This window comes from Pelodiscus sinensis, chromosome 1 (genome assembly GCF_052426305.1).
Source record: "Pelodiscus sinensis isolate ZL-2025 chromosome 1, ASM5242630v1, whole genome shotgun sequence".
Taxonomy (NCBI): domain Eukaryota; kingdom Metazoa; phylum Chordata; order Testudines; family Trionychidae; genus Pelodiscus; species Pelodiscus sinensis.
In genome coordinates this window covers 250,619,683-250,646,214 of record NC_143052.1, presented here as the reverse complement: position 1 = coordinate 250,646,214, position 26,532 = coordinate 250,619,683, and the positions used below count along the sequence as shown (strand labels likewise).

The 26,532-nt window shown below is 43.5% G+C and overlaps 1 protein-coding gene and 1 long non-coding RNA gene across 7 annotated transcripts in view; one reads left to right on the top strand and one right to left on the bottom strand.

Annotated features, from left to right (window-relative positions):
- BIVM (basic, immunoglobulin-like variable motif containing) lies at window positions 1–25,260 on the top strand. Of its 5 annotated transcripts, none has more exons than XM_006131032.5 (11): window positions 128–274; window positions 5,837–6,041; window positions 6,183–6,426; window positions 8,858–8,984; window positions 9,993–10,088; window positions 10,179–10,283; window positions 12,425–12,519; window positions 14,898–15,030; window positions 17,028–17,111; window positions 18,848–18,944; window positions 23,772–25,260. In XM_006131032.5, exons 2-11 carry the CDS (start codon window positions 5,946–5,948, stop codon window positions 24,087–24,089), a joined length of 1,395 nt encoding a protein of 464 aa, XP_006131094.2. In that variant the 5' UTR covers window positions 128–274; window positions 5,837–5,945; the 3' UTR covers window positions 24,090–25,260. The 5 variants fall into 5 exon arrangements, with proteins under 5 accessions (XP_075774850.2, XP_006131094.2, XP_006131092.2 ...); XM_014577483.4 differs by adding an exon at window positions 1,802–1,955 and having other exon boundaries at window positions 149–274; window positions 5,837–6,426; XM_075918735.2 differs by lacking the exon at window positions 128–274 and adding an exon at window positions 1–68 and having other exon boundaries at window positions 5,837–6,426.
- Window positions 21,407–26,532, bottom strand: part of LOC142826446 (uncharacterized) — a 31,444-nt gene continuing 26,318 nt past the window's right edge. Inside the window, exons 3-4 of one of the 2 annotated variants that reach the window (XR_012900565.2) lie at window positions 22,647–22,949; window positions 21,407–21,817 (exon numbers count right to left, since the gene is read on the bottom strand). This is a non-coding gene — a long non-coding RNA (uncharacterized LOC142826446). Of the gene's footprint in view, window positions 21,818–21,969; window positions 22,950–26,532 lie in introns of those variants that run through there. The other variant, XR_012900564.2, reaches the window with a different exon arrangement.

Below are 26,532 nucleotides of genomic sequence, written 5' to 3'. Positions count from 1 at the left end.
CTGCAGGTGAGCCAGGATCACCCCACAGCTCCTGCCGCTGGGGAAGGTGCAGGAGCTGGATTGCACAGGTACTCCTGGGGGAACGGTGCAGAATTTGCATTATTCCCTGTTTCCCCTGCAGAATTTCTGGCCACCACTAGGTGCTGCTGGGCTGTGCAGAGCCCAGCTCGCCGTGAGCGGAGCGCCCAGCCTGCCGGGGCTGGAAGCTGCTGCTCTTCGATGCTCCTTCTCCCCGGGACAGGAGAGGGCCTGCGAGCGGGGGCTCTGGCAAAGGGTGAGGCAGCGCTGGGCTGCACCATGGCCCGGGGGGTGGAGCGGGTGATGGGGTAAAGGACTTTGGGGGAGGAAATCTCGGGGGGTCTGCCCCGTGTCTGGGTTCGGGGGGGGGGTTACTCCAGGACTGGCTTCTGGCAGGAGGGGTGTTTGGGTTAGGGGCGCCCCAGCTGGGCTCTGGGGCAAAGGGGAGGGTGTGGGGCCGGGGTGCCCTGCAGCAAGGCTCTGGCGGTGAAGGAATATCTCCCCCCCCCCCCATCAGGCTGGCAGGTGTTTGCTCTCTGCGGTGTGTGGGTGCAGGGATACGTCGGGGAATCTCTTGTCCTTTCCCTGCTGTTGTGGGGGCTTTAGGTACAAGCGCACCTCAGTCCCTGCTCTTCTCCTGCGCCATGTAGTAGTCTGAGGTGTGAGCTGTAACACCTGCATCTAATATCGGCGGTTGGGTTTATTCTGAGGGCGCTGGCAGCCTGTGACACAGGAGGTCAGACTAGGTGAGCTGGTTGGCCTTTTCTGGCCTTACTGTGTGAGACTCTACAGCGTAAAATATCCCTCCTTTCCTCCCCTCCCCCCCCACTTTTGACTGTATGGAGAGACATGCCCAGAATCTGTAGAGGTTGCTGAACTGCCCACGTTTCTCACACAAGTGGGGTATCTGTAGCTCCATGAACAATCTGGCACAGCCTGTCAGTGCCAAGCTAACTTCTAAAATAAGCTTAAATCATGTAATCTATTTTTAGGTCTGGCTGGCCAAGCCAATACTATTGCCATCCTAATGACAGTAATTTGGCTCAAAGAAAAATCTTTTGGAAGCAAAATTGTTGCATAATAGCCTCCAAGGTTTCTAGCCAACTATGGCTCAGCAAGCCTTCCAAAGAGTGAAACCTGGGAAGATGCTCTAGATGGAAGCAGTCACACAAAATTCTGGCTTTTGTATTCAACCTACCCTTGTCCCTTGCCAATGCCCTCATTGCAAACCTGACTGTACATCCAGACATTTGTAGACTCAGTGAGGTTACTTTAAATAAAGGCTAAAAAAAAAAGCAGCTTCTAGTTTTAGTTCTCATTCCAACAGCATAAGCCCTTTTCCACTGTATGCATGGCTAGGGACTGCTGTATTTATGTATTATAAGGCTTAATTATAATTTAGAAGGTCATAGCTTTTAGCCCTTTGTGTGTGTGTGTTTTACTATCAGGAGCACCCCGAGTTGCAGATGAGCAGCTTTATTATTTATATTCCATATTTATGTTGTGGCTGTGTCTAGAGTCCTCACTCAAGATTGCCGTAAGAGTCTCTCGATGTCACTGTTTCAGCTAAATTTGAAAACATTAGCTGTCATGAAACTGATGGGAGAAAGCCTTTTCAGCATTACGTCAGATGAGCCACAAGTGCAGCGCTGGGCTGGGGTAACTGTAGGGAAACAGCTTTGTTACATAGACCCTAGCAGCCATGCTGTTCTCATCAGACAGCCACTGATGGCAAACACATATGTGTCACACCCCCCTGGTGGGGGTTGTACCCTTCTTTCAGGTCGTCCGTGGCTGGGATGGAGCCACAAGACTGTAACAGCTCCTAGATGTAGGGGCCCTGTTGTTATGGACACAGCCCTCGCACAAACTACCAGCCTTCCTACACCATAGCACCCAGCAAGCCCTCCCAACAAGCTCTGCTCATCATACCTCTGGTATGTTCTTATTGGCCTAAAATCTGTCCCTCCCTTGCTGCTTCTTCCTGCCCCAAGGCGCCTTGGGAGCACTGGTAATACCATTGGGGGTGGTGCATTGCTCTGTTTTGGACTAGGGATCTAACCAACTAGTTGACTATCTGATAAGCAGAAGCTTATTGGATAGTCAACTAGTGATGCAACTAGTCTCTCCCCCCCCCTCCCTTTGAATCAGAGAGAGGCAGCAAGGGTTGGTTCCCCCCACCACCATCTCCATGGAGAGTAGGGGAGGTAGAGGCTCAGCAGGAAACTGGAAGCAGCTACTGAAGCAATCTCTGCTCACGCTGCTTCTGCTGGGATTCTGCATTTGAAGTGTACAAGAGCCCCAGTGGGGCTTTTGTATATGTCAAAAGCAGAGGCCCCACAGGGAGCGCGGGGTTTACCGGAGACTCCCCTGCTAGCCCTATGCTTTCTGCGGGGCTTTCTTTTGAAATTTCAAAGGCTGAGGTGCTGCACGGAGCTGGGGACTCCCCGCTGGCCCTGCATTCCCTGCGCTGCTTCAGCTTTTGAAATGTACAAGAGCCCCACTGAGGGGCTTACTACAATTCAAAGGTGGAGGTACCCTTATAGAATGTGGTACCACACTGACTATTTGATTAGTTAGTTAATCTAAATTTAACATCCCTATTTTGGACCTGGTGCATTTCTAGCCTGCCAGCTGTCATGAATAATCCAGGGCTCTGGAAGGTCACTGCCACTGGGTTTCCCTCTCCTTTGCGAGGGTCCCTCTTTCCCCTCCTCATCTAGGCAGCCATGCTGAGTATTAGTTGGAGCTTGAGCTGTACTCTCTACCTCCCTTCTGTTTCTGGTGCAGTCTCATCTTGGAGTTGCCATGAAAGTAATTACTTGCAGCTTTCGGTGTCTGTGTCCCAAGGGAAATAAAGAAGCTGGGGAGGCTTCCCCATGGTTCCCATCCTGAGGTGAAACGGGGCAGATTTGTCGCAGCTTCTGGTGGCCACTGCCCTTTGCGCAGGGTTGAGATGGGCTGGGCTGCAGCAGCCACTTGCTTTTCTTGGCCCAGCCAGTGAGCAGTGAAACCCTGCTCTCTGCCAGGGCTGCTCAGGGTCCTCCCACTGCTGTGTTAACTCTGGAACCTATTGGCCATTGTGTGAGCCACTGATCCAGCCCCACGTTCGGGGAGGGGCATTTGCAATGAGAAAAGCTGCTGCTGTCTTGGTGTCATGAGTGGGTGGAGTTTAGATAGCTGCCCATCTTCTCCCAGGCCTGATGGAGGGTTTCTAGGGCTGCCTGATGCATACAAACGTGGGTGCTATGTTCCTGTGTGCGTGGTGCTGGCTGGAGGATTCACTCTCCTCAGTGGTTCCTGATATAACCTCGGGTACAAACCACTGTAGCTCTAGCTGTCTTAGGAAATGGTGTGTGAATGTGTATTAAGAGATGTAAAATTCTGTTTAGTTAACTGGCGAATGTTATGTTTAACTAGTTAACCAATTAAATGGGGTAGGGCAGAGTCTGCTCTGGTTGGGCTGGAGCGGGCCCCATGGGGATGGAGCAGCCCCCCCCCCCGCCCACAGCAGACAGGGTGCTGTTCCAGGCCCCACTAGTTAATCTTTCACATCCCTCCTTCTGTTTGTGTTTCCTCATAATTGTTACCCACGTTGCAGCAGTATGGACGATTTCAAGGGTGTCATCCCCTTGATTTTAAACCTTTGATTAAAAGTAGTTTTTAGAAGTAGAAGTACACTTGCCTTATTTTCTTGTCTGTATAAAACAAACATGTGTATATATACACCAACAAAACCACCCCCCCAAACCTTTTCTTCCCCTGTTGCTATGTGAAAAACTCACACAAACAAAAAGGAAGACTGAGTATCTATATAGGAAAGCCAGTAAAACACCTTGGCTGTGTCTACACTGGCATTATTTTGTGCAAATACTTTTAACAGAAAAGTTTTCCATTAAAAGTATTTGCGCAAGAGAGCGTCTATACTGGCATGTGCCTTTGCGCAAAAGATTTGCTTTTGCGCAAAAGCATCCGTGCCAGTGTAGACACTCACTTGCGCAAGAAAGCTCTGATGGTCATTTTAGCCATCGGGCTTTCTTGCCCAAGAAATTGATGTTACCTGTCTACACTGGCCTCTTGCGCAAGAATACTTGTGCAAGAGGACTTCTCCCTGAGCGGGAGTGTCAGAGTATTTGCGCAAGAAGCACTGATTTCATACAGTAGAACATCAGTGTTCTTGCACAAATACTCGCGGCCAGTGTAGCTGCTTTTGCGCAAAATCTTGCCAATGTAGACACAGCCCTTATATACAAACTGAAAAGGAAATGTTTCTGCTCTTCTAGTTACAATGCATTTGAGTTTCTCTGATAGCAAAAATCGGTAAGATTTTAGTGAGAAGTATGCTTTTTTTAGTTGATATCCCTTTAATTCAGTAATGATTGGAAAGTGCATTTGTGATCTGTATGATTTCAGTTACAGATGTGTGTTACAAACTAATAAACTGCAGTGTTCATGAATATGCTAATTTCTTCAGTTGAAAAGCTATTTATTATCCTAAATTTAAAAAAAAAACTTATTTAAGTTTACTTAGTATGCTATCAGCACAGATTATGCTCTTGGCACTTTACAAATAATGAAAGCTCTGCATGTATCAGCATTCTAGTAGTACAGGCAGTCCCCGGGTTACGTACAAGATAGGGACTGTAGGTTTGTTCTTAAGTTGAATCTGTATGTAAGTCGGAACTGGTGTCCAGATTCAGCCGCTGCTGAAACTGATCAGTTTCAACAGCGGCTGAATCTGGACGCCAGTTCTGACTTACATACAGATTCAACTTAAGAACCCCAGGCATCCCCAAGTCAGCTGCTGCTGAAACTGATCAGCGGCTGATTCCAGGAAGCCTGGGGCAGGGGCTTCCTGTAGTCAGCCACTGGTCAGTTTCAGCAGCGGCTGACTTGGGGACGCCTGGGGCAGAGCAGCTGGGGTGCTGCTGGGTTGGTCCAGTAGCGCCGCCGCTCCTCGGCGCTACTGGACCAATCCAGCAGCACCCAAGCTGCTCTGCCCCAGGCGTCCTGATTCAGCCGCTGCTGAAACTGACTAGCAGTGGCTGAATCAGGACGCCTGGGGCAGAGCAGCTGGGGTGCTGCCCGGTTGGTCCAGTAGCGCCCAGAGCGGCGCTACGGGACCAACTGGCAGCGCCCCAGCTGCTGTACCACAGGTGTCCGGAGCAAAGCCGCGGAGCACGGGGGCAGCGGGACAGCCTAGACGCGCCGTGGCTGTCCTGGTGCCCTTGGGCTCCGTGGCTTTGCTCTGCTTTGCTCCCCGTCCCCCTGATCTGCAGACCAGGGGGACGGGGTGGGGGAGGGGGCAAAGCAGAGCCAAGCCGGGGAGCGCGCGGTCAGCTGACAGCCCAGACGCGTCTGGGCTGTCAGCTGGCCGCTGCTCCGTGGCTTGGCTCTGCTTTGCCCCCCCCCCCCCGTCCCCCTGGTCTGCAGACCAGGGGGACGGGGGGGTGGGGGGGGCAAAGCAGAGCCAAGCCGCGGAGCACGTGGGCAGCGGACAGCCCTGTCCGCTGCCCGCGTGTTCCGCCGCTTTGCTTCCTCTCCCTGGTCTGCTGGAGACCAGGGAGAGGAAGGGCCCCGTTTGTAACTGCGGATCCGACATAAGTCGGATCCGCGTAACTCGGGGACTGCCTGTACTTACAGAAAGCAAATGTTTAGACAGCAATGTAGAGCATTTTGTATACTGACTTACCCTGAAATATACTGCAAGTATCATTGTTTGCAATTTTTAAAATAAAAGCCCTTATTTAAAGATTGTATATAGCATGTTTATCAGTTGAGGCTTGCTGTGCTAACTGTTGCTTTTTTCTTTTTGCAGGTGCCTCATCCATAGCTTGCAAACCTGCAGGCAATGATGTAGGCTGTATTTTTATTTACAAAAATTGCGGAACACTTCTTAACTAGACGGAACTTTTTAGTATCATTCAATGCCGAACATTGCAGAAAGTGAAAGGGAGAATGGTTCTGGACATGTTGAAGACAGACCTGAAAAAAAATCTCCAGAAGCGGCTCTTCATGATGACGTAAAGCCATATTGTACTTCTGGTACCTCCCCTGTGTCACTGGCTCCTTCTGGAGATGGGCATTATCCCTGGGGATGTCCTGTGACTCACACCCGGGAAAAAATTTATACTATCTGTTCAGACTATGCTTTTTTAAACCAGGTAACGTCTGTTTGTAGAAGTCCAAGTGCTACAGTTAATGCCTGCCTACAAGATAGTGCTGCCTTAAATGTTGGAAATAATACACCTAACTTTACTGGTATTCGAGATGGTGCTTCAGAGATAATCTACAATGAAGACACTAACTTGGAAAATTTATCTAGTAGTCTTGGAAAGCTTCCACTGGCATGGGAAATTGACAAAACAGAGTTCAATGGAGTGGCCCCAAAGCTGAAAAACAGAACAGGTATGACATTACAGCAATGAACTATTCAGAAAAATGCTGCCTGGGTGACGTGGACGGCCAATGCAACCCCTCCCATACGTGCATGCCATTTCTGTTGTAGAAATAGTCTTTGTGGTGGCCTCACAGATGCTGGCTGGGGTGGGTTAGGATAGGAGTGGGTCAGGCCAGAAGCGTAGTGGCCACAGTGTATCCAACCTTGTGACTCTTGCTTCCTTACTGTACGTGTGCTTTCCTGTACAACACAATAGTTTATGAGTGATATGGCATACATTTTCAAGCTGTAGAACTAATACAAGGTGGTATAAATCTTATATGCTCATATAATTCAGCCTATTTTCCACCTAAGGAGGAGGGGAAAATGAATATTATTGTGTTCTCTCCATATTGAATTTTTGTGTTGGCTCACCAGTCAAGTTCTCAAGTATCTTAAAGATCATAAAACAGTCTTTGCAGCTATCTATCTTATCTATCTTATCTATATCGGCTTTGACTATATGCATACATAAAGTGCTCTTTTGAAAGAGAAGATGTATGGATAATGTGTATTTTACAGGTATGGTTTCACTGCTGAAACATATTTCACTGTGGTTCAAAAATATGTAATTGCAAAACAAGATGGAAAATAGTCCCCCTCACCTATTTTTGTTGTTGTTGTTCTTCCTATATAGTGACTTGCAATAAGGGAAAGTTGCTGGGGATATATTTCCGCTCTTCATAGCCTTAGGTGCAAATTAGTAATAGAAAGATTAGATGTATGATTTTACATTAGTGTCAGTGGTCTGCTCTCCCTCTAGTGCACCAAGTGAAAAAGTCATTAAAAGCCACCAATTCCTGGGATGGCTGGGGTAAGAAAGTCCATTCAGTTGATAGGCTGGAGACCACTGCTCTTTCTGAGATCACTTTTTTAATTTAAATGCAATCCGGGATCCACCTCAAACCCAAATAACCTTTCCCTGTCTCCTTCCTGCCCCACTCCTGCTCACACCATTCTTCCTCCCTCCCCCATCCTCACTCACTTTTATCAGACTGAGGGAAGAGGGCTAGGGTTTGGGGCAAGGGGATGCAGACTCTGATCTTGGGCTAAAAGTGCAGGAGGGGGTTGAGGGAATAGGCTCTAGGAGGGAGTTTGGGTGCAGGGGGACTCAGGGCTAGGGTAATGGTTTTGGGTGCAGGAGGGGTTGAGGACTGGGGATGCGGTTTGGAATGCAGGCTCCAGCTGGGCACCGCTTACCACAGGTGGCTTCTGGGTGGTGCTGCAGGGGACTAAGGCAGGCTCAACCCTACTCTGGCCCTCTACCACTCCCAGAAGCACCCAGCAAATTCTCTCCATCCCTGCCCTCTCCCACTCTGTGGAGATGGGATACAGGGTGAGGGGAGGGGCACCCTGATATTAGCATCTCCTCCTCTTCTTCCTGTGCCCTGCACAGCAAGCAGGAGGCTCCTGGGGGTGGTGGGGCAGCTCCAACGCAGAGGGCAGGAACAACGTGGCAGTGCTGAGAGGGGCACATGAAGTGTCAGCACTTGACAGCCTCCTGGCCAAACCTGCCAGGATCACCTGTCAAAGGCTTCAGGATCTACCAGTAGATCCCGATCTATTGGTTGGTGACCACTGTAATAGAGAATAGAAATAGTGTTCAGTAAAATATACTATTGTGTAATATTATATACCAGTTAACTCGCTCTTCCCAAAACTGTGCCAGTTCACAGGCTAACTTTTCCTTTCTCCCTCCTCCCCCTTGTTGCCTCTGTATCAGAGGCAGAAAGGGTGGGGAGCGGGAGCTGACTTAAAAGCTTATTTCTCCCAGCACCATCTCTGTGGTGGCAGAGGCAACAGCGTGGGGCTTAGCCTTACTGCAGGCAGAGACTGGTCCACATCCCACGAAGCAGCACCTGTCCACAGGGGGCCTCAGCTCCCGGCTGCCCACCTTCCTCCCCCGCAAAGCAGGCCCTGTCCACGGAGGCCTGGGCTGGCCATGAACAGAAGCTGCTCCTGCAGCAGCCCTTGTCTGCAAGGGGTTCCAGCTCCCCTCTGTGTCTGTAGATGGGGCTGCTGGACCCGGCGCAAGTGGGGAGTGAGCAAGCCTGGCTTGGTCCTGGCTTGTGCGGGTCCAGGAGCTACCCCAGTTTAAATGTAGTAAGAGCCGGGCGGGCAAGCAGTGGGGAAAGTTCCCGGACCTGGCACAAGCCAGGGCTGAGTGCCTTCCTTTATTGACTAATAGGGTAGTCGATACAAATTTTATCAACTACACAATTAGCGAAAATACCCACTTCTTAACATCCCTTAATCACAGGGGTGATTACACTTCTAGCCATGCAGCATATTGTCTTTTTGTTAGCAGTACACTGAATGCCTACTGGAAGGGCATTCTGGTGGAAATATTTAGCTCGAATATTAAATATTTGTTAACTGCTTCTAAAATTTATCTTGTAGGCAACATGAAAAAACAAGTAATAAAGAAAAAATCTCTGGACAAAAAAAGCAAACAGTACCGGGAGTGTTCTCAGCATTCCATTGTTGAAGACATAAAGCAGCGGAAAGTGCTTGACATCAGAAGATGGTATTATTTAAAAGTCCTAATTAAGACTACCACAGTATGCAGAACTTGTTTGTAAATGCATGCTGTCTGACTTATTTTAAACTTTAATGTGTAAGAGTTTTTATTTAATCGAATTGAAGGGTATATGGGATTGGTTAAAAATAGTTACTGAACTAGACCTGATATTACAAGAGGGCCTGGGATGTATAGTAACTTTATGTTTTTCCTTATTGTTGAAAGCCCAGAAGCATGAGCAAGCAATGCGTAAATTTACTCACATGTACAGGTGTACTTTAACTAACATTCTGCCCTTGTGATTGGAGCTACTTGATTAAAATTTGCAGTCATATAGAACTGTGAATATACTGCAGAATGTTCGCTGAGAACTGGGTTGAAGCCACCAATCTAATTTTAACCCTTCAAAAAGTTTCTATGTTATGGGAAATGAAGTTTAGTACTAGGAACCTGTGATGTAAAATCGTCTCCGTTGGTGAAGTTTGAAAAGGTTGCAATTTAGAAAGGAACTGAAGTATTAGGAAGCTATTGATTTGAAAGGCTGTCGGGCCAAGATATTACTACAGGGATACTCATCATCTTTTCCACAATATCATTAATGTAAATTTGACTTATTTCATTTCTGCCCCAAAATTGTTAAAATAGTTATTAGGCCCTTGTAAATTGAGTTGGTGGTCTCCGCACAGATCTTGATGGAGTGGGATTGATATCACCACTTAGCTTTAGAAGTGATAAGCAAACGAATGTGTGTGAGACTGGTGTTTGTGAAATGTGTCAGATTTCCATTTCGTTCACTTTTTTTCTGGGTGACGTCTCATGAAAGAGAAATTGGCATATTTATTACAGATATTTTAATTCACATATGGATATTGAGTCTTACTAGTGACTTATTGTAAAGACAAGGTGAGACAAAATACTTTTAAAAAAATACTATTTAACCTTTGGGTAAATTGTCGCAAAAGAAAATGTAATAAACTGCATATATCTAAATAAAATTTTACTCTCTCCCCTCAGGTACTGTATTAGCCGACCACAATATAAGACTTCCTGTGGAATTTCCTCTCTAGTGTCTTGCTGGAATTACTTATATAGCACACTTGGAACGGGAAAGTAAGTCATTTCTATTCCATTTCAAAGTCATGGGACCTAAAATAGCTATCTAAATACTCTGTTAATTGTGATTATTAACTTAATTTTCAGTCTACCACCTATTACTCAAGAAGAAGCCTTGCATATTTTGGGCTTTCAACCCCCATTTGAGGAAATTAGATTTGGTCCCTTCACTGGAAATACTACTTTAATGAGGTACAATTTGTTTTCTTGATATAACTGAAATGTTAATATATAGAATAATTTTCTAATACTAAAAATAATTAACACTCTTAAAAAACCAATAATATACTCAAACTCAGTGTGTTTTATTTTGGATTTCTGAAAACATTATGAACAATTATCAGAGGGGTAGCCGTGTTCTTGGAGCAGAAGCTTTCATGGGCAAAGACCCATTCATCAGATGTATGTAGTGGAAATTCCAGAGGCAGGTATAAATATACAGGCATAAGAAAAGAGTTCCAATCAAGAGTAAGGCTAGAGTTAAGGAGGTCAATTCAGTCAGGGAGGATGAGGCCCACTTTTAACAGCTGATGTGGAGTAACTTCCACTCTGGAACCAATCCCTGCAATAAACCTCAGTGCCAACTCTGCCCCCATATCTACACCAGAGACACCATCACAGGACCTAACCACATCAGCCACATCATTACAGGCTCATTCACCTGCACATCTACCAATATAATATATGCAATCATGTGCCAGCAATGCCCCTCTGCCATATGCATCGGCCAAACTGGACAGTCCCTATGTAAAAGAATAAATGGACACAAATCAGGAATGGCAATGCACAAAAACCTGTAGGAGAACACTTCAATCTCCCTGGACACACAGTAGCAGATTTAAAAGTAGCCGTCCTGCAACAAAAAAACTTCAAGAACTTCAAAGAGAAACTGCAGACCTACAATTCATCTGCAAATGTGATACTCTCAGTTTACGATTAAACAAAGACTGTGAATGGCTAGCCAACTACAAAAGTAGTTTCTCCTCTCTTGGGCTATGTCTAGACTGCAGGCTTCTTTCGAAAGAGGCTCTTTCGAAAGCATCTTTCGAAAGAGCCTCTTTCGAAAGAGAGCGTCTAGACTGCACGGAGAAATTTCGAAAAAGCGGCTTGCTTTTTCGAAAGAAAGCATCCAGTGAGTCTGGATGCTCTCTTTCGAAGAAGCCCTATTTACATTGAAGAACGCCTTCTTTCGAAAGAGGAACTTTCGAAAGAAGGCGTTCTTCCTCGTAAATTGAGGTTTACCGCCATCGAAAGAAAAGCCGCGTTCTTTCGAATTAATTTCGAAAGAACGCGGCTTGAGTCTGGATGCAGGGGAAGTTTTTTCGAAAAAAGGCTACTTTTTTCGAAAAAACCCCTGAGTCTGGACACAGCCTTGGTGTTCATACCTCCACATCAGCTGCTAGACGTGGGCCTCATCCTCCCTGACTGAATTGACCTCATTATCTCTAGCCTTATGCTTGATTGGAACTTTCTTCTTATGCCTATATATTTATACCTGCCTCTGGAATTTTTACTACATGCATCTGACAAAGTGGGTCTTTGCCCACAAAAGCTTCTGCTCCAATAAATCTGTTAGCCTATAAGGTGCCACAGGACTTCTTGTTGTTCTATTATGAACAATGAAATCAATTTTAGTTTCCTTTAATAGTTTTTTTTTCTTGAGCTGTTTTTGGTGTCCTAGTATTTTTTGTTATGCTTCTAAGTTGATGGCTCTAGTTGCATTACTACTGCCTGTACTGTGAGCCTTCACTGGCAGGGTGACATGGAGCATCCAAAAATTAATATGGCAGGGAATACTCTTCTTTTAAAAAAATCTGTAATTCACCTTTCATTTTAGATGCACATCAGTCTCTATGTCTGTTCTCCATATCCAATCAATCCTTTCCTTTTTTTAATACATCATCAAATATGTCAGATGTCATGATAGTTTTATGTGCAGACCTATTTAGAAACTGGAGTAAGACCTAATTAGCTGTATCTGAGAATAAGAACTTTGTTCAGTATGGATCTGTGTAGTATTTGAGCTGGTAAGATAAAGGTGAACAAGTTATATATCCATTATTAGACTTCTGGTGCTTCCAACTCTTTGTGATAAATTATTTATTACTTGTACTACTAGAGGACCTCACAACTCTAATTGAGACCAACCCACTATTGGGCAAAGTACTAAATAAATGCATGGGGAGATTGACCTTGCCCCAATGAGTTTATATTCTAAATCACTAAAAGAAGAGAAGATGGATGAAAGGAATTATAAATATTACAAACATATTTTCTTCAGTCTTTGTTTTTAAAATACCTAAATGTTTAAAACAAATCTTATTGTTTTTCAGATGGTTTAGACAAATTAATGATCATTTCCATGTTAAAGGATGTTCATATGTTCTGTATAAACCTCATGGGAAGAACAAGACAGCTGGAGAAACTGGTAAGTAGCTAAAATTAAACACTAATTTAGTGTGTACGTTGGAAAACTGTAGTTGTAAATTTTTTTAGGATCAAGAGAACAATTTGTGTAACTGAAGTGCCAACTTAACATAGTTACAGGCAGAACAACAAATGGCTCTGAGTTGTATAGCTTTTTCTAATCTTCCTTTCCTCCCTCCATGTACTCAATTTTCCTTTCTTTTAACTAAAATAATATACCTCATATGTGATTACTGAGAAACAGCTGCACTCCTATGATGCTACAGGCATTTGGCTTCCCAGCCTGTGCATGGTTTCTCTCTCAAGATGTGAATTCACCTTCACAGCATATCCCTTCAACTGATATGTTTCAACACTTGGGAAGTCTTTTTTTTTTTTTTTGTATATAAATACAGTAAAGCTCCAGTTGTCCAGCATCCAGTGGTCCGGCACTCCTGCTAGTCCAGAAGTGCTCCAGGCAGCCGGACAATTGGAGCTGCTCTGCCCCGGGCTTCCCCGAATCAGCCACTGGTCAGTTTCAGCAGCCGTTGACTTGTGGAAGTCAGGGGCAGAGCAGCTGGGGTGCACTGCCCCAGGCTTCCCAGAGTCAGCCACTGGTCAGTTTCAGCAGCAGCTGACTTAGAAGTCTGGGGCAGAGCAGCTGGGGTGCTGCCGGGTTGGTCCTGCAGCGCCATCTCCCCCACCCCACCCTAGACCCCTCATAGCTCCTCCCCCCTTCCGATAGCCCGGCATATCTGATAATCCGGCACCCCCTGGGTCCTAAAGATGCTGGATTATCGGAAGTTTACTGTACTAGGGCTGTCAAGCAATCAAAAAAAAATAATTGTGATTAATCACGTGCACTGTCCCTTTGAAATGCTGCTGCAGCGTTTCAAAGGGGCAGCGCTGTGGAAGCTGGGATCAGCTGGAGTCCTCAGCTGACCCCAGGCTGAGTGCAGGTGTTTATGAATATATAAGCTGTATCATTCTCTAATTGAAGACTACTCTGCATATAAAAGTATGTAGCTGAACCTTTTAATTACATTTAAGGTAATAAAATGTCAAAGGGAAGAGAGCTAAGATGGAGGATGCACCATGCTGAAAAAGGAACTGGGAGATAGCTAGCAATCTCCACTGCTCTTGTGAGGGACAGTTTGCTAAATTCTATACCCAGGGAGTAGAAATAACATATTGTATCTCTGCTCTTTAAGGAGAGAAATAAGTTTTCCTTGTTTCAGTGCTCCTCTAGTCTCTCTCCTATCTGCAAGCACTATAGTTGGACTACAACACTCCTGCACTATCCACGCACTGCAAATCTGTGTCCTCATACACTCCAACCCAAAATCCTGCACCTCCATCCACAAGCTCAGCACCCCAACCCTCCACCTAACCCCAACATTCTCCAGTGTGGAGCCCCCTCCCTGAGCCAGCATCCCCTTCTCTACCACCTCCTGCACCCAAATTCCCTCCTAGAGCTTGCATCTTTCACCCCTTCCCACACCCAAATCCCTCATTCCCACCCCAGAGCCTGAACCTCCTGTTTCAACCCAGTGAGAGTGAGTAAGGGCTGGGGACAGCAAATGATGGAGAGGAGGGGAATGGACAGGGTGGGACCTCAAGGAAGGGGTGGGGTCTTGGGGAAGAGATGGGGTAGATCTTTGCTTGCCCGGACATTTAAAAAGTGAACTTGGGGGTAAAAAGGTTGGAGACCACTGGGTTAAGGAATATGTTGCGGTCAAGGTTCAGATTAGGGATATAATGTTATGTTTAACTGGTTAAATGGAGAGACTGGCAGGGAGAAGGGTTGCTTCGGCCTGGCTGGGTTGGGGTGGTTCCCCGTCGTGCCTCAGCCAGGTTGGAGTGCTCCTGCACACGGCGCACCCAGCCAGGCTAGAGCAGCTCCCTCTTTGTGGTGGGTGTGGGGCTAAGAATTACAGGTCTCTCTAAAATATACTTCTGTACTAATGCTGTATTAACTGGAGTCAGTGGAATTAAAGACAGTGGGTTTCCTCTGAATAGTTGTCAATATTCTTGCTTTTGTCAGTTTATATTTTAATGTAGCTTAAAACAAAAACAAGCCCTAAGTCTTTAATTAAGACTCTTGGAAAATGGAAAAAAACAACCCTTCACTTAGATCTAAATGACAAGTGTTTCAATTGTGTGCCATTTCTAGAGAAATAGTTCTTGTAACTGTTTCAGGGTAATATGTTTTTAGAGAATGGGATCTGAAAGAACAAACTAAAAATTAAATATATTTGTTTATTTTAAACCTTTCCTGTAAAGTATTATACTGCTGCTTGTGCACTGCGACAATAAATATAATATCAGCAGATGTAAGAGAAATAACTCAACTCTTCTGGTTCCTACTGAATGCAAGATTAAAAGTGTCTTTCTTTGTAGCTGCAGGGGCCTTGGTAAAGTTAACACAAGGATTGAAAGATGAGTCAATGGCTTATATCTATCATTGCCAAAATCATTATTTTTGTCCAATTGGATTCGAAGCTACCCCTGTAAAAGCTAATAAAGCATACAGGTAAGAATCTTTAATTATGCTTGCTCTTATGTGAATCTTCCATCAAAATGATGGCTACAGATGAGCATGGCATTTATATATGAATTGAAAGTGTTGTAGGGACAGAATGTTAGCATCTGAGTGGGAATGGAATGTCTCATTATTTTACAGATTTCCAGGTCTCCTGTTGATAGTCTCTGCAGCAAGTTTTGGCCTCTTGTTTTTGCCTTGTCACTGTGAAGTTGGTTTTAATAATTAAATCTTAATATAAAATAATTAAATAATAAGTAAAAGGAAGATAGGGTGCTGGACTTGAACTCCGAATACTCTTGTTCAGAGTGGGTTTGCTTTAAATTACCAAAAAGAATAATTGATTTAAACTAAATTATCCAAAAAGCTAAAACTGACTTTGCTTAAAGTGCACTTAATTTTGGAGTAAGCCCCATTGACCTGACTGGCACTTCTGTTGTTTTTTCGAGAAAACAAGTACAGCATGGAGTTCCCTGGAAAAGCTGAGTTATGCTGAAGTAAAATAGGAAATAGATTTATGGCATCACCATTATAGTCTGTGGCCATGATGTTCCAAAAGGAGCATATATTATATAATATAAAATAAGAAAATGACACTCAGTGGCAACTATATCAACTCTAGGTTTCTCATACTGAAGCTTTCTGAATTGTATATTTGAGTGACAGATTCTACATTAGTTAACTAATTAGCTAATCCTTCTGACTTGTTTAATCTAAACTTTATTTCTAGCAACATTCAACATAGCAAACAGCTTGAGAACTTACTTGTGAAATCACTCTTATACTAAAAGGCATAGAGAGAGTCTTGAAGAATGACGCATTGCAAAGTGAATTATTTATTTAAGTTACTAACCTGTTGATCTACTCAGCCACATCCACATCATTTTTTCTCAATAAGCAATGTTCCTTATGATGATTCATTCTTGCAACTAGGCCCTGCATCATTTTCTTATACTTGACACGTTTTCCTTTTTTACGCAGGGAATGGATTTTTCCAAAATATTCTCTCTTGCCCAGAGGCCATGACAGTTTTTCTGTGGCAAAAATGTAGGAGACTATAGGAATCTGAGTGTGTGTATGCTGACTGTCTTCCCTTTTTCTTTCTAGTCCACTCCACTGTTCGGCTGTGTCTACACTGGGCCACTTATTCCGGAAAATCAGCTGCTTTTCCGGAATAAGCTGCGAGCTGTCTACACTGGCCCTTGAATTTCCGGAAAAGCAACGACGCTCTACTGTACAAAATCAGCCGCTATTCCGGAAAAGCTACGCTGCTCCCGCTCGGGCATAAGTCCTTATTCCGGAACACTGTTCCGGAAAAGGGCCAGTGTAGACAGCCCAGTAGTCTTTTCCAGAAAAAAGCCCCGATCACGAAAATGGCGATCGGGGCTCTTTTCCGGAAAAGCGCGTCTACATTGGCCACAGACGCTTTTCCGGAAAAAGGGCTTTTCCGGAAAAGCAGCCTGCCAATGTAGACGCTCTTTTTCCGGAAATACTTATAACGAAAACTATTCTGTTTTAAGCATTTCTGGAAATTCATGCCAGTGTAGACACAGCCTTCCTTTTTATGTTGCCTCCATCCATCCCTATACATTGTGTGTCTGTCTTTAAGACAGTGTCTTAACTAACTCCATGGTTGGCTAATGTCTACCAACACATAAGCACAGTACAAAAACAATCTTTTCCAACCTGTGTCTTCTTTTGCACGTGTTACTTTTTAGTCTGCTAAGAAACAGAAATTGAAAGCCCAGAAATTTCAAGAAGTAAAAGCTAGTAGTTAGGCTGGACAGACTACAGCCATTAACTCATTTTTATGAGACTGTAAGTGTATGTGTAGCATGTTTGTCATGAGATGTTAATTTTAGTTCATTAACAAGTTGTAATGTCTCAATCATACTAATCTAAAAAACCAATAGCAAGTTAATATGCTGCTATATTTCATTGCAGTATGTGTGCTGAGTCTTATTAGAATTGCATTTTTTGTTCAACAGAGGTCACCTCTTGCAACAAGAAGTGGAATATTGGGTCTTAATTGGAGAATCAAGTAGAAAACACCCTACCATTCACTGTAAAAAGTAAGTCCATATACTTTTCTATGTCTTTTTTTTAAGTTCTAGAATATAGGTACTTAAAAATTCAGTTTCTTTTAAGAATTGCCCTCTCCAGTCAGGAAAGCACTGCCCCACTGCCATTGGCCATGATTTCCAGCCAATGGGATTGATGGGAGTGCAGCCTGCCTGGATTTGTAGCTTCCATAACTCATGGAGTACTCAATATTTTTACAATAGTCAGAGCTTTAGTGACTGTTTTGATTTTTTTCATATTATACTAGATCTGAGTTACTAATTCTGTAATCAAATCTACAACATGTTGACAGTGTTAGTTTGAGCATAGAGTGAGTACAAAGTACAGGAGATAAGGTTCCAATCCCAGATGTTTACGACCTAAATAGACAATCAAAAATCAGAAAATATGAAAAGAGACTTAGAAAAGGTGTTACTCAAAGCACTTTGTTTTTGTTCAGGAAATACCAGTGTCTTTGTTGTAACTAATTCACTGAACAGCTTCCTCAGTCTCATGTGGTGCTGGATTTCTAAAAAACTGTACCAGATTCTAGAGGGAGGAAACAGCTTTTCTCCAAAAAAATCAGCATTTCTGAGAGATCGGTTTCCCTCCAGAACATAGGAAATTTGAGTGTGACGGGGTGAATCTACCTCACACAATGGGGCAGAGAGTTGCCCTGGCCAAAAAAGCTCCACCCCCAGAGGGGTCATGGTATAAAAGCCCAGGGAGCCACTCAGTTGGGGCTGACCACCGGGAGGGGAAGGAGCACGGTCCAGAGCTCCTGTGCAGCCAGAGCTGCCTGAGGGACAGCAGTCACAACCACAGCCACCAGAGAAGCAGCCGCAGCAGCCGTCGCCCCAGCAACCCCTGGAGCAACAGCCGCCGCAACTGCAATCCCAGATGCCCCAGGATTGACAGCCCCAACCCAGGAGGCCGACTACTGGGGTGCGACCTGCCAAGCAACACTTGGGGAGTGGAGCAACTCGTCGGGAGTGGTAGAAAGTAGCCCAGAGTGGAGGATTGTCCTCCAGGAGCTTGGTGCGTATCAGTAGGAATCTCCGCTGAGCTGGCAGTGGAACTCACCTCTGCCTACAGGGCCTTGCGCTGGGACCTGGTGGAGTGGGAGGGCCCGGGTCCCCCTACCTCCCCACCCTACAACCGGGGGGGAGAGGGCTTACCCGATGACTAGGCCTCAGGGTCATAAATACCCTGTCAGAGGGGAATGTGTTCTTGGGGCCTAGACCTTAGGGCCATATGTACCCGGTGAGAGGGGTATCCCTTTGTAAACTGCGCCTACAGACTTTGTCTGCCCTTTGATTTGAGGCTGTAAGAACAAGAGCATGTGGATCCTAGGATAAAAACCAGATTAGAGAGGGAGAGGTTGGGAATAAGGACAGTAAAGGTGAGACATGGAGGTGTAAATATTTTTCTTTCCATGTTATTTTTTACTGTAAAGTGCTGTCCCAATTTTTTACTTATCTGCAGCTGTGTCACTCATTTTAGGCACCATCCTCCACTGCAGTGAATAATGGGAATTGGTTATTAAAGCTTAAAATGTTTATCACATCCCCAAGTCTTTAATATTGATTTTTTTTTTCATGTGCTCATTCAAATCTTAGTTTGGTTATCACAGGAAATGATAACGTGCCTTTAACAATTGTGGAAATGAATTATTTGTGTATTTCCATAAATTATAGCAGCAGAGTTTTGTAATCTTTTCTACATGTTAGTCTATTTTATTTTGTAGGTGGGCAGATATTGTTACTGATCTGAACACTCAAAATCCAGAATACTTGGATATTCGGCACCTGGAAAGAGGTCTGCAGCATAGAAAAACAAAGAAGGTAATACTGACTTATTAAGATGGGTGAAAAAACTTTTACAGTAGTCTTCTCTTTCCCCAAGAAGCTTATTCAAACTTTGCTGCACTTAAGAATCTGTAGTTTTAACTTTTGATGAAATCTCCTACATGGTTAGAAGTTGAGAATTCAAATCCTATGGCTGCCATGCCTGGGAGAGTGAAAATTATTGGGGTAGGTCTATGGCTTATGTTATGCAGCACGTCAGCCTACATGATCATGGTGGTCTCTTCTGACCTTGAAATTTCTGAATCTGTTAATTATAACTCCTGCTGAGAAAAAATGCTATTGAAATTAAGAAAACCAGACAAAGATGCTAAAAGACAACACATTTTACTCAAATTTTTGGGAGCATAAAATTACCCCTTTCCTGATAGTGAAGCTGGATTTTATCTTCATGAAATAGTGATATATTTTTTTTAGTGAAGAAACAGACCCTGAGAATGTGTAGCCAACATACAACTCTTCTTCTTCCTCTAAGTGTGGCCACCATGCCACCCCACTTACAGTGGCAGATGACTTCAAACAATTTCAAGACCTCTTTAAAAGAATCACTCTAGGTTAGGACATCTCATTGGAGGATATCCAGGAAAACCAACATAAGCTGCTCAAAATCTTGCAATCATTCTCTTCCTCAATAAATGATGCAATTCTGGAACCTACTGAAGTGGTATGGCAGACAACTGGGCTGATAGAAAATAGCACATGCTGTCCAAGGGAATGGACTTTTTCTTTTCCCACCTACCACAAAACTAGTTGGTGTTTGAGGTGGCGAACCATCACTTCAAACGTCCCCAGTCCACATCCACACCTCGGACAAAGACTACAGGAGACTAGACCTCTGAGGATGGAAAGTCTACACCTTAACAATCCTAGGTGACTGACTACAATATCTTTCTAGCAGAATTTGACAATTATGGGACGTTATTAGCGTTTATGACTGGCTCTCTTGAAGATAAAAGAGCACAATTCGAGACATTGCTCACTGAGGGACCTATAATATCTAGGATTGCCCTATAGCAGGACTACTCAACATATGGGCCACATGCGGCCCGTGGTGCAGTTTCCAAGGTCAGAAGTTTACATGGGGCTCAACATGGAAGCCAAAACAAAAAAGTAGTCAATATAGTTGTCTTCTGTTGATATGCATTTTAGTAGTTAAATTCCTGGACTGTCATTGCTCATTAAAAGTGGTAAAATATGGGTGGAAATCGGGTAAATATTGTATTTTATTAATATCAGCAGAACTGACTTAAATGGGATCTGTGTGCTGTGTAGTCTTGCCTTAATCTTTGTATTCATGCCCGTCAGTGTTAAAGAAGCTATTTGCATATATATATGCAATCACACTTAAGTTGCAGCCCTTGGCATGTGCTGAGAGTATCATTGTGGCCCCTGGGGTTTCCAAAGTTGAGTAGTCCTGCCCTATAGGCTTCTCTGGAAATTGTTGATAGGGCAGCATGCACTCCTGCCCCAACTATTGTGATGTGTAGATCATCTTGGCTCTTGTTTCCAGCCCCCCCCCCCCAAACAATCCACAAATTAAGTTAGAGGACCTCTCCATGTCAAAAATAAATTGTTTTAATCTAAGACCAATGAAATTCTCCACTCTCTGAAAGATGCATGTGTGACTCTTCACATACTGAGCATCTACACACCTCTTGCAAAGAGAAAGTGCTACTAGCCTTACCAGCATGCCAGAGGGATGCAGTTTACTCATCCATGGTCCAGACCACATGAGTCCAGAAGACAGATATAGACCTTCAAGGCAACAACCCTCATCACCTCAGCAAATGGCATCACAGCCACCACCTAACAATGTTTTTGAAAAGTTGATTGAAGGTTTGAACAACCTCCCCTCACATCAACACCACTTTGCCCTGTGGCCACTGAATGAGGCACTTCTGCTGTGCATGGGAGTGCACCATGAAGGATCATTGGGCCTTATAAAGCATAAGATTGGGTTATGCCATCCCCTTTATTTCTTGCCCCCTGCCATAACCCTTCTGGATGTGTCTAGATTACAGGGTTTTGTCGACAAAACGACTTTTGTTGACAAAACTATACCTGCGTCTACACTGCCACTGAATTCTGTCGACATAACGTCAACAGAACTCAGCAATTTTGGCGACGGCTGTAAACCTCATTCTACGAGGAATAACGCCTTTTGTCAACAGAGTTCTATCGACAGAAGGCGTTATTGCATCTACACTGTCCTTTGCATCTACACTGTCATGTCGATAAAGCGGCTTGCTTTGTCGACAGAACTGGATGTAGTCTAGACTCTCTTTGTCGACAGAAGCTGTTGACAAAAGCCTGTAGTCTAGACGTACCCCCTCTGTCCCTCTTCAGAGACCCTTCTCACAATCATTCCTAAGGCAGGAATTAGATCATCTATTGCACCAAGATGCTGTAGAACCAGTGCCTACACAATACAGAGAGAAGGGCTTCTATTCCCACTTTTTTGATCCAGGAGGAAAAAAAGGAAGATGGCAGCACATACTAAATCTAAAGAAACTCAACAGATTTGTATGGTCCCATAAATTCAAGATGGTCACATTAGGCACAATAAATCCAGCACTGGAATGTTGGAGTGGTTTTCAGTCCTTGACCTATAAGATGCGTATTTCCACATTACCATGAACCCAGCTCACAGATGATTCCTTCAATTCACAGTTGGACGTGACCGTTTCCAATACAGAATACTGGCCTTTGGACTGTTCACTTGACCGAAGGTTATTCTCCAAAACCCTTGTGGTCATAGCAACACACCTGCACAAGCAAGGGATCATACTCTTCCCATTCCTAGACAACCACTTCCTGAAAGGTCCAAATCAGGCAGAGACTGAAAAAATTACCTGAAAGGCCAAGAGAGGAAAAATCCTGCAAAATGCATGTAACTTGTAAATGGCACACATGGGGTAATCTCCAACACCGTGACAAAGAAATATCGCATTTAAAAAGTAAAATTTAGTTGAATCCTTTTTTTTTTCTTTCATTTTTACTGCCTTGCCTTTACTATCCTAGGCACTGCCCACAGCTCAGTTGGACCTGCCTGTGGGTCTCCTTGTCTGCTCTCTCCCAGCTGCTTCCTGGAAAGTCTGCAGCCCAGCTGGGGCTGCCTAGGACTTTCTTTTCCCGCTTCTGACTGCCCCTCCCTTGTCCTCTGAATAGAAGAGCCTGGAGTTATCTGAGGAGGGGAGAGGGGATAGAGAGATGCCACTGCTACTCTTGAAGCAGCCCAGCAGCTACAGCTACGGGGGTTAGGGGTAGGCAGAGGTGACAGGGATGGGACGGGCAGTGCTATTCTCAAAACAGCCCAGCAGCTGGGGCTGTCTGGGAAAGAGTCGGACTCTCAGTCACCTCTCCCACTGACTCCCCCCACCAAGCCCACCAGCTTGTATTTCCCACATTCTCCATCTGCAGGGTTAGAACTTAGGAGGAAGCACCTGACTAGTAGGGGCACACTGCCTGGCTCCACTAATGAGGTGGGCGGATCTTAATTTCTTCCTATGTGGTAACTCAGATGTGCACTTTCCAAGGAACTGTGCCCACAAGCCAGTACCATACTAGGCCTAACAGTCCTCTTCTCCACCAAGTAAAACTTATAGTGGATGCCCGTGTACAATCACCTGAAGTGGAGGGCCTATAGCGATAGCACTCAATGAAAAAGAGAAAGTCGCTCACCTTGTGCAGTAGCTGAGGTTCTTCAAGATGTGTTTCTCTGTGGATGTTCCACTGTCCCCCTCTGTTTCGGAGTTCAATATAAAGGCACTACTGTAGAGAAGGAACTGAGAAGGTTGGGCCATCTGCGTGCTAAATGAAATTCCAGCGGCACCACATGACAGCTACAGCACATGCACATTCTGACCTTCTGCTAAAAATCTCTAATCAACGGCATTGGGATACACCAACACCTGAGGTAGAGCACCCACAGGGACATACATCTTGGAATCTTGGTTACTGTAACTCTCGATGCATGAAAGAAATCTGAAGATGAATAGAAAGAAGACAGAAACAACGTGATAATTATGTGTTTTGCATGGAGAGTGTAAAGCAGGGGTGTCCAAACTTTTTTCAAAGAGGGCCAGATTTGATGAAGTGAACATGCGTGAGGGCCGACCATTTTGCCTGACATTCTTTGAACCATTAAAATTAAATGCAAATTAACTATTTTATGTAAAGTTTATTGCAAACAGCATACTTTTCATTTCGTCACATGGATGACAAATCTAAACAGGTGTTAAATCACTCTGCCTTTCATATCTGAAGGCCAGATGAAAAAAAAATCCAGGAAGCTGAAATATATGTCAGGAACATTGTAAAGTACATTACATATTATTGGTAATAAAGGTTGTCTGTCAACTTTTAAGTTCAAAAAATATGAACAGGAACATAACACCAAGTATACATGTTGTGTCCAAATATATTTATAACTGATTTAGACCAACTGACATTAACTGAGATTTTACAATGTATTCATCTCAATACATTTGGATTCGTTGGGGGCCATTAAAGATAGATATTGCCAAATTACCTGTGGGGCCGTATTAAACTGGAGCACGGGCCGCAATTGGCCCGCGGGCCGGACTTTGGACATGCCTGGTGTAAAGGTAAGTTAGGCAGAAGCTTGGTTATGCTAGTATGAGAATGTTAGGTAAACTTACGTACTGTGTAAAAGATTAAAAAGGGAGCAAGTAAAGGAGTTGAAGAACTAAGCGAAAGCAGTTTGTCTCATAAATAATACTAGTAGATCATTAATTACTTTTTTCTCTGGACTCTTCTTAACATTCTTTACCTTTTGTCAGGTAGGAGGAAATCTGCATTGTATCATCGCTTTTCAGAGACTTAATTGGCAAAGATTTGGTCCTTGGAATTTCCCATTTGGAAACATTAGGCGAGATATTCAACCACAAGCACAGGGAATTGCCAAATCTGAAAGCGAAGACAGTATCACCAAGAAACAGCATGGACATCTGGGTAGATCTTTCAGTGCTGGTTTCCATCCAGAGTCCACGTGGAAGAAGATGTGTAATATACATGAGAGGAGGAACAGTGGCTATCAGAGTTATACTGATTATGAAGGGAATGATAGAAATTAACTTTAGTACAGCACAGCTGGTATACTAAAATTGTGCTAAGACATAGTAGGAGTTTATTAAGCCTAGGGTACATATGAATAGAAATCATGGTATAAAATACAATCTCATAGTTATTTAAATACATATGGCCGTGGTGACTGAGATCAGATGTGTAAACTTGACAAGCACAGATTATTGTACTTTGTAATCAGAGTAAATATAATAAGTAAACTGTCACTTCAAATAATTGAACTGCATTTGGGACCATGAAAACAAAAGAACAAATTGTGGTTAAAGCCATTGATGTAAACAAGCAGCATTGAAAAGTAGGATACTCAAAGCATGAAACTTCATCTCTTATGACTTTCTAAAATGATTAGTTATCCTGCATAATATATAAAGGTAAAAATGTCAGTGTTTCCTTTCTTTGTAACATTTTTATTTTAAATGCAATAAGGCTGCCACTGTCTATTAGAAATATTGTAATGCAAAAAATGTGTGAAACTTAACTGAAGTGGGTGGTCTCAGTCTAATTCCCAGTGGATTTAGTATCTATTTCCCTTAAAACATTTTTTGCCAGCTGGTACCAATTAGTGCTGTTGTATCTGAAAAGCTTGAGATTGATTGATTGTACAGGGAAAATTACATTACTTTGTGGAAGGCTTGAGGCACAACAGTATAGAATAAGCTTGTCTTGTTACCCCTCTTCTGCCTGTTCTGTGGATGAAGTAGTGAGGACTTCTGACTATATCACCTTTGTGACCATTGAATTCGCTTCATTTTCCACAGCCTTTTTAAATAAAAATGAAGTTGAATTTGCTGATAATCAAGCTGAATACACTGTGACTTGTTGGCTATTCTTTTCTTTCATTGTGTCTCCAAATGTCATCGCATTTTTACTTGTTAATTTTTCTATGAGGGATGACACTATTAAGTACCAAAAATATTGGCAGCCCTAAAAGTATACCTCTGTCAGCATTATTTTTCAGGTTTCCTTGTAAAGCACCTCTGTTTGGATTAATAACTTTGCCGAAAAATATTTTAGCGATTATAATATTCTACATACAAATGAAATGTGCTTAAGGATAATTTTTGTTGACATGAACACTTGTCCTGGAATGCAGGATATTTTGTGGGTTGCTGCTTTTGTTAACCAAAAAAAGGGAGACTTTTAGACAATTTGTTCATCCAATAAAATTTGTTTTCTACTTTGTCATTTATTTGTTGTGGTAATGTCCCTGTTCTTAGTCTTGAAGAGTTTATTGTCTAACTGAGGAATCATTCCTGTTGCTCTCACGCAGTGGAGTAGTTCCACTGGATTTCCTGACAACTTCTTCTTGACTGAGTCCATAATATGTCTGCTGTTTACATAGATTGCATCTGCTTTTTTTTTTTTTTTTTAAGTATCTTTGATAAAACCATGGTGTTGATATAGTAAGCATAGGAATTGAAAAGTGCAATATTTTTTCCTAAAAGAGAGTAATTTGCAAGGGAAAGAAAAGAAGATTATGGGATCGACAGGTGATTTGATAACAGCTGGGGATATGAGTGGATCACCAGTAAAACGTGAAAGTGTGAGGAGGATCCAACAAGTTTAGGCAGCACACACAGGTTCTGTCAGCTCATATTGCTCTAATTTACAAGTTGGATTTTGTGTGTATCAGTGCGAGATCTAAACATGTATTGTTTAAGAGTACCTGGAATGCTCCAAAAATCGGTGTCTGGCATGTCACTCTCAAAGCTGACAAAACTTTAGACAAGTGCACATCTAATTTAAGAATGTACCTCTTACAATTAACTTACTCATACTACTATATACTAACCTAGAAAGACATTCCTTTGGCAAACTAAATAGTGTCACACCTGCCTTCCATTTGTATAGCTGCTGTGGAGGAATGCTGACAAAGAGTTAGAAGGAGGCCCAGATTGTGTGTCAGGAGAAACCAAGATGTAATTACTGGCAGCCAGCTAATGTGGCAAATTGGAACCCGAAAGTGAAAATGTGAAGCACTTGTTCTTAGGCGACTTGGTTAAAAAACTTATGTTAAAATTACATCAGTAAGCACCAGAGGATGCAATGTAGATTTAGTGCCTAGAGTAGAAAACTGCAAAAGTGGCGTTCTATTCTATGCTCTACCCATGGCTTATTGCATGGACTTGAACAAGCTATTTGATGTATTTGTATTTGTGTTTAGTTTCCCTATCTAAAACATGGGAATAATAGCCACAGTTGGAAAAGTAATATTAATGTGTAAGTTACTCATTTCTTAGGTGTTTCTTACTGTCTCAACCTGCATGTGACTGTGTGTTGGTGCTGCAAGTCAAGCTGCAACCCTTATTCCTGTTGTGGGTCTTAGCCTCTTAAGCCATGTCTACACTACAGGGTTTTTCCTGGTATCCCAGAAAAACTCCGCCGCATCCAGGGAATGCGTCTGCTCTTCCACTTTTTTGCACTTTTTCAGAAGCCTTGTCTTCCTCCTTCCACGAGGAAA